The sequence below is a fragment of the Salvelinus alpinus genome, chromosome 16 (genome assembly GCF_045679555.1).
Source record: "Salvelinus alpinus chromosome 16, SLU_Salpinus.1, whole genome shotgun sequence".
Lineage (NCBI taxonomy): Eukaryota > Metazoa > Chordata > Actinopteri > Salmoniformes > Salmonidae > Salvelinus > Salvelinus alpinus.
In genome coordinates, this window is record NC_092101.1 from 10,036,485 (window position 1) to 10,055,147 (window position 18,663).

General features: G+C 43.0%; 1 protein-coding gene across 7 annotated transcripts in view; it reads right to left on the bottom strand.

Moving 5' to 3' along the window:
* Positions 1–18,663, bottom strand: part of LOC139540762 (inaD-like protein) — a 176,411-nt gene that overhangs the window by 157,216 nt on the left and 532 nt on the right. For 6 of the 7 annotated variants that reach the window (XM_071344704.1, XM_071344701.1, XM_071344702.1 and 3 more), the window contains exons 2-7: positions 17,847–17,905; positions 17,534–17,712; positions 15,617–15,814; positions 14,940–15,079; positions 14,071–14,263; positions 1,669–1,797 (exon numbers count right to left, since the gene is read on the bottom strand). In XM_071344704.1, the coding sequence (XP_071200805.1) occupies positions 1,669–1,797; positions 14,071–14,263; positions 14,940–15,079; positions 15,617–15,814; positions 17,534–17,712; positions 17,847–17,868 (861 nt within the window). In that variant the 5' untranslated portion in view covers positions 17,869–17,905. Of the gene's footprint in view, positions 1–1,668; positions 1,798–14,070; positions 14,264–14,939; positions 15,080–15,616; positions 15,815–17,533; positions 17,713–17,846; positions 17,906–18,405; positions 18,575–18,663 lie in introns of those variants that run through there. The other variant, XM_071344699.1, reaches the window with a different exon arrangement.

Below are 18,663 nucleotides of genomic sequence, written 5' to 3' on the forward strand. Positions count from 1 at the left end.
AGTCGCATTAGAAGGGGTGGGAGATGAGGAAATGTCGGATGTGCAAGGAGGCATGGCAGAATCAAATAGGAATCCTGACTTAATGAAGTGGTGATTAAAGAGCTCAGCCATGTGCTCCTTGTCAGTAACAACCACATCATCAACATTAAGGGACATGTGCTTCTTTGAGATGGAGCAAATAATATTGACCACTGGCATAACTAATTGAGTGAATTCTACAGCTAAAATAACTATCCCATGACAAGAGTTGGCAAATAGAATAGAAAACACAAATGAAACATCTATTAAATGTGGGCATCTTCAGATACCTCTGTTTAGGGTGGAAAATTCCTGTAACTTTCCAAAATTCCCTAGATTTTCAGAAATCCAGGTTGGAGGATTTTTAGAATTAGGAGGGAATAGCTGCAAGTGAATCCTCCAACCTGGAAATTCTTCAAATGGGTTCTCTGAAAAACCTTGAAATTTTGTGAAAGTTCACATAAAATTGCAAACGTACCTCTTAACGGACTGCTCCATCTACAGATAACTGAAAATAACATCCCATCATGCTTATGGTCATGTATAAACAGTTGCCCATTATCTTGGCTACAATGGCTCGAAAAAGAGATTTCAGTGACTTTGAAAGAAGGGTGTCAAAGGAGGATAGGGGGTTTAACCATATCCCTGGGGGGGGGGGGTTCTAAGCTAATATATGGAATTATTTTAAGATGGTCATACCAAGGATCAACTTGATATTTGATTTTGAACTTTAAGGTATAAAAAAAAAAGTATTACAAAATTATTGGATGAAACATTGAATTTGGCTTTACAGAAATAAACCAATAAAAACACATCGAATAACAGATTCACTACATGAAACAGATAGTCCCCCCCAAAAGAAACAAGAAGTTTGTTCTGAAGTGTCTGTCCTATATCTGAGATACAATTATTTTTTAGGAGACTTATTTTTATATATATTTATCCCCTTATTTTAGGCACTAAACTATTTCCACATATACTTCCATAAATTGTTTTAACTATTAACGGGGACCTTCGAATGAGTCTTGTGTGGTTTGTGGGCATCCTAGGGAGAAAGCCATCGTGTTCGTGAGAGTCTCAGCTTTCCACAGAGGGGTCATATTAGTGTGTCGGCCAAACCGTTAGGACACTAAACACATTTGTGTGACCTCATGGTCTGACAAACACCACTCTAGCTCTGCCACCTTTTACCTCAAATGCAGAAGGATATTGGTGTGGATTGAGACGCAGCCCATGCAAAAAAAAACATCTCTAGCTAAAAACAGACAGATTTTGATGGGGATGTTTTTGTTATGTTAATTCGGTTTCCGCGGGGCGCAACCATTGTAGGTCGAGGTTTAAAGGGTGGGTGGGCATGATTGCAACCTAATTTAACACTTATCGGAGATTCTGGAGCTGCACCTGAGACAGCGTTTTCCACCACCGTCAACATAACACCAAATTATGGGACTTCACCTGGAAGAATGATGTCGCATCCCTCCAATAGAGGTACAGACACTTGAAGAATTTATACCAAGTTAAATTGAAGCTGTTCTAGGGTCTTGTGGTGGCCCAACACCATATCCATACACTTTATGATGGTGTTCACTTTATTTTTGCAGTTACCTGCATTTACTTTGAAAGCATGAGTATAGGTTACGTCTAATATACCTTATCAGCCACACTGTTTGGCACCAGGGTCCTCACCACCACTCCTGTGGCCTTGCCTCCAACAATACCGAAGCCCAGGCCCGAGCCGTCGTTCACCAGCTCTATCTCCTCCACATGGCCCCACTGCTCCTGGACGGTCGATACAGCGAGTGAGGGAGAAAGACAAGAGTGAATGATTGATTCATATAAACCCAATGTGTGTGAGCAGGGCTGTGATAGAATCAGTGATTGAAGGCTAATCCTGTTGAGTAATAAGACACAGAATTGTGCTTGCTGCAACATGGGTTGCAAAGGTCTCAGAAAACCTTCTTTTTTTTTTTTAGATTGGAACTGTGGTTCTGGACAAAAAAGCATGTTCAATAAAGATTTTTCATTAAAAGTGTTTCTTAGACCAGGACTAGAGTGAAAACGACCCTTAGTCTGAGGCCTGCCAGAGTAAGCCTTATCAATTATCAGTTCATACGTGACCTGCAATATTAACTTGGGTGCACATGGGTGTGGGGAAATATTGGGCCCAACTTAATGGTTTTCGCTAAAATGTCCAAAAAATAAACGAAGTGGCTGATCAATGTGAAGGTCAGTGAGTCCCTTGGGTCCTGTTCTCAAGCCTCCTTCCTCCCTGATCACACACCCAGTCCACCCCCCCCCATCCCGTCCTAATCACCACGACGTCTACTCCATGGCGTTTTATTAACCAACCAATCGGCTGCTACAATCAGAACAGCTATTTTCTCTTATTACACGGCGTTATCTGATGGGTGACTTCCTCTGCAGTTTGCTCTCTATCTAATGAAACCTCATTGTGGTGTCCTACGTACTGCAGCCCCTGGGGAGACAAAGCTTTTCTACCCCTCCTGCTCACTGCTTATCCCGCTTACTGAAGAAAAGTGAAGAGCCATTTCCCAGATAAGAAGTGGAGCTTCACAGTCAGCAACACAGATGTGTTTTGTGGCGAGGGCTGGTTTCCGTCTGAGCTTTCAGGCCAAATGAACGAGTGTTGCTTGTTCACTTACGAGGAGAGTTGTAAGCAGGCTTGGTTAAGTTCAATAAGCAACTTTGTGAGAGTAAGGAAGCAGATTGAACTAAACTTGTTTACAACTTCTACAGTCCGTGTGAACACATCTTATTCTGAAAACTGAGAGCATCTAGATGTGAAGAGTATCTGCTGTGTTTAACAGTCTACAAAGGCATTCAAATCAAATTTTATTTGCCACATGCACCGAATACAATAGGTGCAGACCTTAGTGAAAAGCTTACTTACAAGACCTTAACCAAAAATGCTTCCAGAAGTTTAATAAAGATAAAATATATTTAAAAAATAAAATATATAAAATAAAAAATAAATATCTGTAAAAAAAAAAAAAAAAAAAAGTAACAAATAATTAAACAGCAGTAAAATAACAATAGCGAGGCTATATACATGGGGTACCGATACAGAGTCAATGTGAGGGGGCACCGGTTAGTCAAGGTAACATGTACATGTAGGTAGAGTTATTAAAGTGACTATGCATAGATAATAACAGAGAATAGCAACAGCATAAAAGAGGGGTGGGGGTGGGGCAATGCAAATAGTCTGGGTAGCCATTTGATAAGCTGTTCAGGTCTTATGGCTTGGGGGTAGATGCGGTTTAGAAGGGGGGGGGCTTGGGCCAGTTGCTGTGTGAAAGTGTGGCTAGCCGTAGAGAAATGCTTATTGAAATTCTCCATTATCGTGGAGTTATCGTGGTGACAGTGTTTCCTAGCCTCGGTGCAGTGGGCAGCTGAGAGGACTAGGGTGGCTGGAGTCTGACAATTTTTAGGGCCTTCCTCTGACACCGCCTGGTATAGAGGTCCTGGATGGCAGGAAGCTTTGCCCCAGTGATGTACTGGGCCGTACGCACTACCCTCTGTAGTGCCTTGCGGTCAGAGGCCAAGCAGTTGCCATATCAGGCAGTGATGCAACCAGTCAGGATGCTCTCGATGGTGCAGCTGTAGAACCTTTTGAGGATCTGAGGACCCATGCCAAATCTTTTCAGTCTCCTGAGGGGGAATAGATTTTGTCGTGCCCTCTTCACAACTGTCTTGGTGCGCTTGGACCATGTTAGTTTGGTGGTGATGTGGACGCCAAGGAACTTGAAGCTCTCAACCTGCTCCACTGCAGCCCTGTTGATGAGAATGGGGGCGTGCTCTGTCCTCTTTTTCCTGTAGTTCACAATCATCTCCTTTGTCTTGATCATGTTGAGGGAGAGGTTGTTGTCATGGCACCACATGGCCAGGTCTCTGACCTCCTCCCTATAGGCGGTCTCACCGTTGTTGGTGATCAGGCCTACGACTGTTGTGTCATCAGCAAACTTGATGGAGTTGGAGTCGTGACTGGCCATGAAGTCATGAGTGAACAGGGAGTACAGCAGGGGACTGAGCATGCACCCCTGAGGGGCTCCCGTGTTGAGGATCAGCATGGAGGATGTGTTGTTACCTATCTTTACCACCTGGGGGTGGTCTGTCAGGAAGTCCAGGATCCAGTTGCAGAGGGAGGTGTTTAGTCCCAGGGTCCTTAGCTTAGTGATGAGCTTTGAGGGCACTACAACGCTGAGTTGTAGTCAATGAATAGCATTCTCGTATAGGTGTTCCTTTTTTCCAGGTGGGAAAGGACAATGTTGAGTGCAATTGAGATTGCATCATCTGTGGATCTGTGTAATGCAAATTGGAGTGGGTCTAGGTTTTCTGGGATAAATGGTGTTGTGAGCCATGACCAGCCTTTCAAAGCACTTCATGGCTACAGACGTGAGTGCTACGGGTCGGAAGTCATTTAGGCAGGTTACCTTAGTGTTCTTGGGCACAGGGACTATGGTGGTCTGCCTGAACATTTTTGGTATTACAGACTCGGACAGGGAGAGGTTGAAAATGTCAGTTTAGGGGCCTCCCGGGTGGCGCAGTGGTCTAGGGCACTGCATCGCAGTGCTAGCTGCGCCACCAGAGTCTCTGGGTTCGCGCCCAGGCTCTGTCGCAGCCGGCCGCGACCGGGAGGTCCGTGGGGCGACGCACAATTGGGCTAGCGTCGTCCGGGTTAGGGAGGGTTTGGCCGGTAGGGATATCCTTGTCTCATCGCGCTCCAGCGACTCCTGTGGCGGGCCGGGCGCAGTGCGCGCTAACCAAGGGGGCCAGGTGCACGGTGTTTCCTCCGACACATTGGTGCGGCTGGCTTCCGGGTTGGAGGCGCGCTGTGTTAAGAAGCAGTGCGGCTTGGTTGGGTTGTGCTTCGGAGGACGCGTGGCTTTCGACCTTCGTCTCTCCCGAGCCCGTACGGGAGTTGTAGCGATGAGACAAGATAGTAATTACTAGCGATTGGATACCACGAAAATTGGGGAGAAAAAGGGAGAAAAAAAATAAAATAATAATAATAATAATAAAATAAAATAGTCAGTTTAGACACTTGCCAGTTGGTCAGCGCATGCTCGGAGTACACGTCCTGGTAATCCGTCTGGCCCTGCGGCCTTGTGAATGTTGACCTGTTTAAAAGGTCTTACTCACATCGGCTGCGGAGAGCGTGATCACACAGTCGTCCGGAACAGCTGATGCTCTCATGCATGTTTCAGTGTTACTTGCCTCGATGCGAGCATTGAAGTAATTTAGCTCGTCTGGTTGGTTCATGTCACTGGGCAGCACGTGGCTCTGCTTCCCTTTTGTATTTTGTAATGGTTTGCAAGCCCTGCCACATCCGACGAGCGTCGGAGCCGGTGTAATACAATTCAATCTTAGACCTGTATTGACGCTTTGCCTGTTTGATGGTTTGTCAGAGGGCATAGCGGGATTTCTTATAAGCTTCTGGGTTAGAGTCCCGCTCCTTGAAAGCAGCAGCTCTACCCTTTAGCTCAGTGCGGATGTTGCCTGTAATCCATGGCTTCTGGTTAGGGTACGTACGGTCACTGTGGGGACGACGTCATCGATGCACTTATTGATGAAGCCAGTGACTGACGTGGTGTACTCCTCAATGCCATCGGGAGAATCCCTGAACATATTCCAGTCTGCGCTAGCAAAACAGTCCTGTAGCTTTCTTATTAACTTAGTCACTGGTGTTACTTGCTTTAGTTTTTGCTTGTAAGCAGGAATCAGGAGGTTATAATTATGTGCAGATTTGCTAAATGGAGGGCGAGGGAGAGATTTGTACTCATCTCTGTGTGTGAAGTAAAGGTGGTCTAGAGTTTTTCCACCCCCCAGGTTGCACATTTAACATGCTGTTTGAAATGAGGTAAAAACGGATTTGAGTTTCCCTGCATTAAAGTCCCCGGCCACTAGTGGCTCCGTTTTCTGTTTGCTTATGGCCGAACATACAGCTCGGTTTTAGTGCCAGCATCAGTATGCGGTGGTATATAGACAACTATGAAAAATACAGATATAAACTCTTGGTAAATAGTGTGGTCTACAGCTTGATATGATATACTCTACCTCAGGCGAGCAAAACATCAAGACTTCCTTAGACATCGTGCACCAACTGTTGTTTACAAATATACATGGACCGCCACCCCTTGTCTTACCAGAGGGCGCTGTTCTATCCTGCCGAAAAAGCTTAAAAACCGCCAGCTGTATGTTATTCATGTTGTCGTTCAGCCACAACTCGGTGAAACATAAGATTACAGTTTTTAATGTCCCGGTGGCAGGATATGTGACCGTAGTTAGTCTATTTTATTATCGATTGATTGTACATTGGCTAATAGAACCGATACCTCCGTCTCTTTCTCTTGCAAATGACGGGGATGAGGGCCTTGACGGGCGTCTGAAGTAAATCCTTTGCGTCCGACTCGTTGAAGAAAAAGTATTCCTCCAGTACAGGGTGAGTTATTGCGGTCCTGATATCTAGAAGCTCTTTTGGTCATAAGACGTAGGGGCAGGGAAATTATGTACAAAATTATTTACAAATAACTAACAAAAATGTACACAATTGGTTACGGGATCGTAAAACGGCAGCCATCTCCTTCAGCGCCATTCAGTGGCTTAGGCTAATTGATTTTATCACATAAAATGTATGTTTACATGCTACCGTTCTGTCATGGCAACTAAACAGAGCCCAAATTATCATAATTAATATAGGCCTAGCAACTCTGACTGTTGGAACAATAACTATTCATCATGAGATAATTAAACATTATTTGAACAACTTCATTAATGTAACTAAAGACCTAACATACCCTTGATATTCTCAATCCCACAAATGCTGTGAGCAGGGACTGAAAAACAATTCAGGGAAAACAGTGGGCCAAAGTGCATTTCCTTCCATATTGACAGTTCAGCCCCATGAAAGGTTAAATAATTATCAGACAAAAGAGTTGTCTAATGAAACCCAAACAAACACAGGTCTGGGTTAATGACAGTTTTAATGAGAAAGCCATAATGGGAACGTGCAACCCAGGCACTCAGTTTCAGAGAAGAAAAACTGTTTTACTGGGAGCCTGGAACAACATGCCTCCCAGATCATCTCTCCTGGAAGCAAGGTCCGTATTAGGAATAGGAATGCTGATCTGGCATCAGGTCCCCCCCTGTCCATGTAATCTTATTCATTATGATTCAAAATGTATCCTATATCAACACTCAGACTTTGTGGATAAGGCATCTCATTACAGTATAGAAGTGTATCATGTCAGACATTTTTTTTAAATGTTCAAAAAAACGTAGGGTTTAAGATTATGCCAACGTGCTCCAGAAGCTCCAGAAGCCATGTTTAGTGCGAATGTCAGGTATGAGGTGGATGGACGAGAGAGGGGAACGCACCTGAGCAACAACAGCATCTGTACAATTTGCAATTTAAGGTACAGAACGAAGTAAACCAATCCCTGAAGCCAACCTAGGTCAATATTCTCTCAGCTTCTCACGATAAGAGAGCTAGTCTGGATGGACAGAAGGCAGGGGGGGGGGGGATTGTTTAAAAGAGGAGCTTGGGAGCTGAGGAACATTTGTTTAAGGGGAAGATTCAGTTGATGGGTATCGGGGACGAGGGGCCGAATGACATCGTGACCTCTGATTGACAGGAGAACCGTTTTGCGGAAGTTGCTTTTGGCGTACCTCAAAAAGTAAAGAGATTTTATGTCACTTTTTCACGACATAACCCAATGGAGAGAACGAATAGAGAGAGTGGTGCCAAGTAGGGCAGGGCCGATACTCGTATCGCGATACTCGTTAGGATCATAGCAAAGAAACAAAACACAAAGCAGATTTTACTTATTGGAAGGCAGCCCTAATGTCAGAAACAAACATGTTTTCATCCAGTCACATGTATCTTTTTTCCAAGTTATAGCACACAATATTTTACATACAGCAGGACTTTAAAAGGACCCAACAGTTGGATCCGCTTCGTGTTTTATTTTTGCCACGGGGAAAAAATATTGCGATACTGGTATCGTCACAGCCCTAATGCCAAGCTGACAATTCAAGAGAATCAGGGAGCGGTGTCTGGGTTTTTGTAGAGGCGGAATCTTGGCTCAGGGTGATAGATAGGCCAGGGAAAACTGCAATAAAAATCAACTCCAGATTTTCTTCTTTTTTGCCAGCGCTCCATTAAACACGACCTCAAGAGAAACATGAATAAAACACAAGGTAAAGCAAGGCCCCGGCTTGATACGTACGCAGGATATGGCCTCAATCCAAACTGGATTAAAAACAGGAATAGTGAAAAAGCACACGATAATGACCTCAATGGCTGGAACTAGGCCTAACTTGTCTGTCGTCTCATTTGCATTAAACTTTTTTTCTTTTTCTTTCTGAGGGCTTTTCTTTGTGGTTATTTAAAGGTCCAATGCAGCTGTTTTTATCTCAATATCAAAAAGATTCTGGGTAACAATTAAGTACATTACTGTGATTGTTAATTTAAAACTGAAACAGCTTAAGAGCAATTTCTCATGCAATAATTTTGAGACATGGATTGTGTGTGTGTGCCATTCAGAGGGTGAATAGTGAAGACAAAAGATTGAAGTGCCTTTGAACAAGGTATGGTAGTAGGTGCACCAGCTTGTCAAAAACTGCAACACTGCTGGGTCTTTCACGATTAACAGTTTCCTGTGTGTATCTCGAATGGTCCACCACCCAAAGGACATCCAGCCAACTAGACAACTGTGGGAAGCATTGTAGGAATGCTTTCAACACCTTGTAGAGTCCATGTCACAACAAAATGAGGCTGTTCTGAGGTGAAAAGGGGGGTGCCGTGCAACTCAATATTAGGAAAATGTTCTTAATGTTTTGTACACTCAGTGCATATAAAACACAGGGTAATCATGTTTTTGACTGCACTGGGCCTTTAATTAAATGTGCAGCGGTTAGGACTGTTTCTGTTTATAACAAATATATGCCATATGTTTGTTGTCGGGGCTTCAGGTTAATCGTATCCGTCACCCCAGTGTTGATATAGCCGGTCTCATTTTCACCCGCTGCAAGTTGCTCATTCTACACCTCCCTTCACATGTCAGTTCAGATAAAAAATTCAACCTATTTACGCCAATAGAGTTTAATGGCAATAATTCTTTATTAATAACTACCAATCTTTGCCTGCTTGTACATTGAACAAAAATATAAACGCAACATGCAATCATTTCAAAGAGTTACAGTTCATATAAGGTCTTTTATTTTTAGACCTAATCTATGGATTTCACATGACTGGGAATACAGATATGAATCTGTTGGTCACAGATACAGAAAAATAAGTAGGTACATGGATCAGAAAACCAGTCAGTATCTGGACCATTTGCCTCATGCAGGGCGACGTCTCCTTTGCATACACAGTACCAGTCAAAAGTTTGGATACACCTACTCTTTCAAGGGCTTTTCCTTATTTTTACTATTTTCTACATTGAAGAATAATAGTGAGGACATCAAAACTATGAAATAACACATATGGAATCATGTATTAACCAAAAAAAGTGTTATATCAAAATATATTTTCGACTCTTCAAAGTAGTCACCCTTTGCCTTGAGTACAGCTTTTTTACACACTCTTGGCATTCTCTCAACCAGCTTCATGAGGTAGTCATCTGAAATGCATTTCATTTAACAGGTGTGCCTTGTTAAATGCTAATTTGTGAAATGTCTTTCCTTCTTAATGCATTTGAGCCAATCAGTTGTCTGGTGACAATGTAGGGGTGGTATACAGAAGATAAACCTATTTGGTAAAAGACCAAGTCTATATTATGGCAAAAACAGCTCAAATAAGCAAAGAAAGACATGAAGGGTTGACATCCGTAAAATTTCAAGAACTTCAATAGGTTCTTCAATTGCAGTCGCAAAAACCATCAAGCGATATGATGAAACTGACTCTCATGAGGACTGCCACAGGAAAGGAAGGCCCAGAGTTTCCTCTGCTGCAGAGGATAAGTGCATTCGAGTTAACAGCCTCGGAAATTGCAGCCCAAATAAATGCTTCAGAGTTCAAGTAACAGACACATCTCAACATCAACTGTTCATTGGAGACTGCGTGAATCAAGGCTTCATGGTCGAATTGCTGCAATGAAACCACTACTAAAGGACACCAATAAGAAGAAGAGATTTGCTTGGGCCAAGAAACACGAGCAATGGACATTAGACCAGTGGAAATCTGTTCTTTGGTCTGATGATTTTTGGTTCCAACCGCCATGTCTTTGTGAAACGCAGAGTAGGTGAACAGATGATCTGCACATGTGTGATTCCCACGTGAAGTATGGAGGAGGTGTGACGGTGCTTAGCTGGTGACACTGTCAGTGATTTATTTAGAATTCAAGGCACACATAACCAGCATGGCTACCACAGCATTCTGCTGCGATACGTCATCCCATCTGGTTTGCGCTTAGTGGGACAATAATTTGTTTTTCAACAGGACAATGACCCAACATACTTCCAGGCTATGTAAGGGCTATTTGACCAAGGAGAGTGATGGAGTGCTGCATCAGATGACCTGGCCTCCATAATAATCCAACCTCAACCCAATTGAGATGGTTTGGGATGAGTTAGACTGCAGAGTGAAGGAAAAGCAGCCAACAAGTACTCTGCATATGTGGGAACTCCTTCAAGACTGTTGGAAAAGCATTCCAGGTGAAGCTGGTTGAGAGAATGCTAAGAGTGTGTAAAGCAGTCATCAAGGCAAAGGGTGGCTACTTTGAAGAATCTGAAATATAAAATATGTTGATTTGTTTAACACTTGTTTGGTTACTACATGATTCCATGTGTCATTTCATAGTTTTGATTTCTTCACTATTATTCTACAACGTAGAAAATAGTAAAAATAAAGAAAAACCCTTGAATGAGTAGGTGTGTCCAAACTTTTGACTGGTACTGTAGTTGATGAGGCTGTTGATTATGGCCTGACGTCCCACTTCAATGGCTGTGAGAAGTTGCTGGATATTGGTGGGAACTGGAACACGCTGTCATACACGGCGATCCAGAACATCCCAAACATGCTCAATGGTTGACATGTCTGGTGAGTATGCAGGCCATGGAAGAGCTGTGACATTTTAAGCTTCCAGGAATTCTGTACAGATCCTTGCGACATGGGGCTGTGCATGCTGAAACAAGAGTCGATGGCGGCAGATGAATGGCAAAACAACGGGCCTTAGCATCTCATCACAGTATCTCTGTGCAATCAAATTCCCATCGATAAAATCCTGTGTTTGTTGTCCGTAGCGTATGCCTGCCAATACTATAACCCCACCTCCACCATGGCGCACTCTGTTAACAATGTTAACATCAGCAAACCATACATGCTGTCTGCCATCTGCCCAGTACACTTGAAACTAGGATTCATCTGTAAAGAGCACACATCTCCAGCATGGTAGTGGCCATCGATGGTGAGCATTTGCCCACTGAAGTCGGTTACGACGCCGAAATGCAGTCAGGTCAAGACCCTGGTGAGGACGACAAGCACACCGATGATCTTCCCGAGACGGTTTCTAACAGTTTGTGCAGAAATTCTTACACGTGGTCTGCGGTTGTGAGGCCGGTTGAACGTACTGCCAAATTCTCTAAAACGACGCAGGCTTACGATAGAGAAATGAACATTCAATTCTCTGGCAACAACTCTGGTGGACATTCCTGCGGTCAGCATGCCAATTGCATGCTCCCTCAAAACTGAGACATCTGTAGCACTGTGTAGTGTGACAAAACCACACGTTTTAGTGAGCTGCACCTGTGTAATGATCATGCTGTTTAATCAGCTTCTTGACATGCCACACCTGTCAGGTGAATGGATTATCTTGGCAAAGGTGAAATGCTCCCTAACACGGATGTGCACAACATTTTTACGAAATAAACTTTTTGTTTCAGCTCATGAAATATGGGACCAACTCATTACATGTTGTGTTTATATTTGTGTTCAGTGTAGGTTACCTGACACTGAATAACCAGAGGAAAGCTAAAATTTCATTGAACAGTTTGAATTCGTGAAAAATGTATCAACTAAAAACAGAGCTTCTTATAGTCTTAGATGACCATTTAAAGACTTGTATTTTGACTGTTTTACCCAACAACAAATCAATGATGAACTTTTTCTATGCATTAGGTCTCCGAACTCTTCTTTCCTCTCCTTGACTTCCAGGTCTACATTGATTGAGCTAGCGCACAGTGACTTAAATACATATTGTCAGGAGGCAATCCTGCAAGTGAAGCACTAACTTGATTTCCTTCAGGCTATAAGGACATCAACATCATAGACTCAATGTCAACAGCCCACGGGTAGTAAAATACTGCATAAATATGAATTTCAAATCAGAATTTGGACTCCTACAGAGTCAAGTAGCATCACCTAAAACCTGACCTCCAAACCAGATTGATGCCATTTACTCTCCAGTGATGGTCAAGTGCCTGTTTTTGTGACAGGCTACAGAATAACAGGAAAAAGCCTTGGCCTTTATGACAGTGTTAAAAAGCATAAGAAGGCCACGAGGGCAAGCACTTCAACATTTTTAACCACATTAAATCAATAACAGTACCACTTTTAAAACGAGAAACAGTTGCCTCCTAATCATGGATTGCACCTCCATCGCGTTGTTGATATTGTTATGAACGCTCCTACAGACGCCACAGCCATATTGGTGCCCGACTGATGCCCAGTCATTCTGAACATGGCTTAATGACTTTCGTCTAAATTACACTACAGTAGCGTGGAAATACGATGCAGTTGTTAAATTTGGCAAATAATAAGTAGGAAACAACTTTGCCATCATTATGACATCGTCAAATTTACTTGATGGCATTGGTGCTATTAGCTAGCAAAGCTAGTCAAAAATATACTGAACAAAAATATTACCGTAACATGCAACAATTTCATAGATTTTACTGAGCCTCGGGAGGTCACTGTTTTTTTTGTGCATTGAAATTGCCATCGATAAAATGCAATTGTGTGCGTTGTCCGTAGCTTATGCCTGCCCATACCATAACCCCACCGCCACCATGGGGCACTCTGTTCACAACGTTGACATCAGCAAACCGCTCGCCCACACAATGCCATACACGTGGTCTGTGCTTGTGAGACCAGTTGGACGAATTCTCTAAAATGACATTGGAGGTGGCTTATAGTAGAGAAATTAACATTCAATTCTCTGGCAACAACTCTGGTGGAAATTCCTGCAGTCATCATGCCAATTGCACGCTCCCTCAATACTTGAGACATCTGTGGCATTGTGTTGTGTGACATAACTGAAAATGTTAGTGGCCTATTATTGTCCCCAGCACAAGGTGCACCTGTATAATGATCCTGCTGTTTAATCAGCTTCTTGATACGCCACACCTGTCAGGTGGGTGGATTACCTTGGCAAAGGAGAAATGCTCAATAACAGGGATGTAAAAAGAATTGTGCACAAAATTTAAGAGAAATAAGATTTTTGTAACTATAGAAAATGTCTTGGATCTTTTATTTCAGCTCATGAAACATGTGACCAACACTTGACATGTTGCATTTATATATTTTTTCAGTTTAGATAGCAATGCTAACATTACCTAGTAAAAATGTGGTGCTGTCCCCTCAATCTTAGCTAGCTGAAGTTACACTGCATCTAAGGTCAATCTGGCGACGTCATAAAGATGACAAAATGTCATAATTATTTGCCTCCTTCTGAAATGTCACCTTGTTTCCAAGCTTCTATAATGCACTTTAGGCTAAATCTTCATCAGAGGCCATTGAGAAGGCATTGAGTAGAATCTTCAGTTGGCCATCAGTCCTCAAGAGAACGTTCAAAACAATATTGTGACGAAACGTGCGACCCATGAATATCTTCCGACGGGTTATCTGAATCAACCTCAAACACAGTCATGCAGCGCTCAAAACAGTGAAAGCACATTGCCTTTAATGTATGTATTCGAAAGGACCAAAATCCAATGTAGCACCATGACATGACAGTGGTCTGTAGAACATATATCAAAATATGAAGACATTTTCTTACTGAGATACATAAATACTTTGAACTTTGAACTTACATTCTGAATGATGGGTCCGGGCGGGAGCAGTGGCGTGTGCTGTGTGGCAGTTGATGGGTTCCGGGCCACCACCAGCTCCACTCTGTCCCCAGGCTGCTGCAGCAGAGTGATGGCCTGCTGCTGGGTGACACTCTGGTCCAGGGGGGTCCCGTTGATCACCAGGATCTGGTCGTTCTCCAGCATGCGCCCATCCCTACCGGCACACACACATACACAATACAAATAAGGAATATATCATTTGTAAAGCCCTTTTTACATCAGAAATGGTCATCTAGACCTCATCAAAGAGCAAGCAGAAGAAACAAGGAATGTGTACCTTGTATGTTTTTATGTCATGTTTATTTAGCAAGGAAGTCCCATAGAGATTAAGACATGTTTTAAAGGGGTTCTTTGCTCATAAGGTCTCTCTATAACAGCACAGTGACCTGTCCGTAGTCTGTGTTTCCCATTTTTGGCAGTGCCCTTTACAAGCAGTGTTAAATTAACTACAAATGTCTCTACATACCCTTTGTTGTTGACATAAGCTGATACAAGCATATTATGCATTGTTTATGACTGTGTAATGTTATCCTTGGAAGGGGGCCTAATAAGAGTTGGCAACCTTCTAATATGCGTATATTAAGGTGTCCTTGACTAGATTATCTGGTAATATTGCAGAATGTTGTCGTAGAGTTGGTCTGAACTAGAGTTGCAAGATTCCAATAACTCTCCGAAAAATCTCAGGTTTTCCAGAAATCCTGGTTGGAAGATTCCACATTTCCTGCTTATTCCATCCTGATTCCAGGAATTTTAGGGAAATTACCAGAATGTTGAAACTCTAACCAGAACCAAATGAACACTAGGGGTAGTAAAAGAGAAGGAGGGCGTACCTGTGTGCGATGCTCCCAGGCTGGACCTGTCTGATGAAGACCCCGTGGCCCCCAGTCCCCTCGGGCCTCAGGCCTACCACACTGAAGCCCAGGCTTCCAGACAGGGGCTTGGGCAGGCTGATGTGCTCAGTTGGCCTCCCCTACAACACAAGACACAATTACTACATAGGTCAGGTCATAAATATTCTAAATGTACAGAAGACGTCTCAAATACATCAATTTAAAGGGATACTTGGGGATTTTGGCAATGAGGCCCTTTATCTACTTCCCCAGAGTCAGATAAAACTACCTCTTACTTTCTTCATACTGGACACAGAGACACAAAAACCATATCCACAAGTTCATCTAACTCTGGGGAAGTAGATAAAGGGCCTCATTGCCAAAATCCCCAAGTATCCCTTTAAAACTCAAGTCAGTACATAAAATACAAAAGGTAAATGTTTAAAGCTATAACTCCACTGAAAACAATAAATTAAATACCCAGGTAAAACTGTTTAAAACCACAGTATCTTAATTCTCCACTGAATACTGCACACCAATACACAGGTGACACAGTCTAAAACCACCATCTATCCACCACCAGACCTAGTACACATGGCCATAACCGTGGTAGTATCATAGCTAGCTGTGACAACAGCATCAGGTGGGCGTGTGCGTGGGCAGAACAGGTGCAGAACCTTGGCGGCAGCGCCGAGCCATCCCTGGAGCTGGTCGGGGGAGCGGAGGCCCACTGAGGAGAGGGCTGAGCCGTTGGACAGCACCGAGCCGGGGCCGGATGTGCACAGGCTGCTGGCCACGCGGCTGGCACTGACGATCAGCTGGCCCTTCCTGGAGAAGCTGAACTCACTGCAGGTGTCGGGAGGCATGCAGTTCAGCTGGGGGGGAGAGGAGGAGAAGAGAGGTTTGGTGGGTTTTTTCACTGTGGCGGATAATGAGGAGGAAGCTATGGTAGCGCCACTTTGTTTACAAAAAAGATATAGTAAAATAATTGTTGTTAATTCTTTAGAGTCTAAGACGTTGGGTGAGGGGGTGCTTAGCTGACACATGGAATTGTTTAAAGATGGTCATACTACAGATCAATTAGCTATTTGAATTTGAATTTTAGAACCCCTTTAGGTATATATAAAAACATGTATTGATAAAATATTGATTTTGGCCTTTACTACTCTATAGCCCATAGAAAAGCATTGAATAACACATTCATAATTGGCAAAAAGGACAGCCAAATATGTTTGGGGTGGGAGTCACCCCTTTCCAAAGTGGGCTAAACTGTTTGGACGCTACTGACTTTTTTGTGAGAAGACGGATTTTCGGGATGTCTCACGGTCTGACAATCACCGGTCTAGCTCTGCCACCTTTCACAGCAGATGTGGGAGCGCTACATCGGCAGATGCGGTGGATTGAGACGCAGGCAATGCAAAAAAAACATCTCTCTTGCTTAAACTGGTGGATTTTGATGTGGATTTTGCTTTTTTTATAATGTTACTTAGACTGACATACAGGTGAGTCAATCGACTCTAGGGGGGTAATGTGATTATGTGACTAAAAATACAAGTTGAGAGATATCTAATTGGATAAAGCCACACAAAAAAAGGATATGCTGCCATTCTAGGCTGCTTTCTTCAACCAAAATGCAACCGTAAGCTGCATTCTTTCACATCCAATTTTCCCACGATAGGAAAAAGGGCCGCAGATTAGCGTTGCAGTAGATACAAGAGCAAGAGAAACAATGGTGCCTTTACATGTGGAGACAACGTCTGCAAACTAAAAGAAGAAAAATAAAGGGGGGAGAAAGGGGGGGGTAACAAAATCAATAGATTCCTCTGCAGCAGTAGCAGCTCTGGCCGGTCCCAAACAGGTAATGTATTAATGACCTTTAGACTCACATTGTGGAAAGTTATCAGTCTCCTGTTTATTTAGCCCAGGCTGACGGAGCAGCTTTCCCCCGCCAATTCATCAATACATCTCCGACAAGGCAGTTACTCAAACCCAGACAGTAGATATTAAAGCTTGATAGATCCACAAAAGAGCCGACCCACCAGTGCCACCACCTCCGCCTCTCTATCCCGCTATAGGTTTTCACCTGACGCATTCATAGACACTCGGCTGACCTTCGCAGCACTTAGAATATGAAGGCAGGCATCGGTTATTGCCATTATCTTAATTTGGCATGTGGATTGTTTATTGTTAGTAAGGCGTTTTTTTTTACATCAATAAAAACGTGATCAGAATACAAATGAATGAAAGTGCCAGGCTGCTTTTTTTGACGCCTCCTTTTCAGCTAAAGAAAAAGGTTCAGAATGCTGTGTTCTGTAGACTGAACAAACACTGACATTGAGGGGTTTCAACATTTTTATACAAATCAGAAATGTTACAAGGCATTAACAATCAACTTTCTCTTGGGATATATTAACTTGGGATAAATGTCGGCTATTATAAGTTGGGTTACAAACTCAAATAATCCGACAAAGCCTTGATCATAAATGGGCCACATAACAAATTAAAATGTCCATATCTCACTCCATCATCATTATGCTCCATTCCGAAGCCATGGGTCCTCAAAGACAGATTGCACGTAATTCTCTGATTATTACCTGGTCTTTGAGTTGTTTGATGGAGTGCTGCAGCGTGAGGATGTGTCCTAGCAGTGGGCTCTGTAGGGCGTCCCTCAGCACCCCCAGCCTCTCACTGTGGGTCCACTCCTCCCTCTGGGCCATCTTTGCCTGGAGCCGCTCCAAGGCCTGCAGCACCTGCTGGCGCTCCACTGTGGAGACTGAGGCACACACACAGGCCCATGGAAACATGCATGTACACATACACAACATTTTTGATAATTGTGAAAAGCATCGTTTTTGCACATCGTTTTTGTTCATTAAACAGTTCAATAATGAGAGCAGATAAATGTACCTGTTGGAACATTTTCATACATTGTCCTCCCTCTGTCTGGGTATATTTTGTGATGCAACCTGTAAGGAATTAAGAGGAGAGGTGCAAACATGAAACACACAACATAGAACAATGAATCACCTTTAGGCAGTTGACAATACATAAAATAAAAGGCCCATCAAGAACAATACAACTGATTATGTAGTAGGGGCAAAGTGGAACTGATTTTGAGCTCGGTCAATCAAATAGTCTAGGCCTAAACAACATGTCTTGAACACTATACAAAAGTACTGTAAGTCTTCTATGTTCAATTCAAACTCTAGTTTGGTGGCAACTAAAAGTGGGTCAATGTGCCTTTGTCAAATACACAATCGTCCTTTTGTTAGCAACACCATGGGTTATTTACATTGCCAGTGAACAAGTTTCGACAGACACAGGCTAGCTTTTGTGGCAATATATTATGTTGACAAACCTCGAGGAAGTTAGGCTACTATATTAGCTAAAATCAAAAGACGATGAAGCAACATAAGCTTAAAGTTATCTTGTAACAGTTAGCGATATATTTTCTTTCACACCCTACCTGTACGGCGGAAGTTTATCACCGAATCCGCACCTTACCTGAAGCAGGAAGTAATTTATTTATTTTTAAATCAGCTGAGCAGCAAAGTCAAGCGAAAGATAAATAAAGTACAGTACTGGCAAAAAGGATCCACAAAATCAGAAAGGTTTAACGTTATACTGTAAAGGCCTAATAACTTTAGAGACGTAGCGTTAGCTAGCTAAAGGAGTAACGCCTGTTTTGCTTTACATGCAACAGGTGCACAGAATCATCATCTGT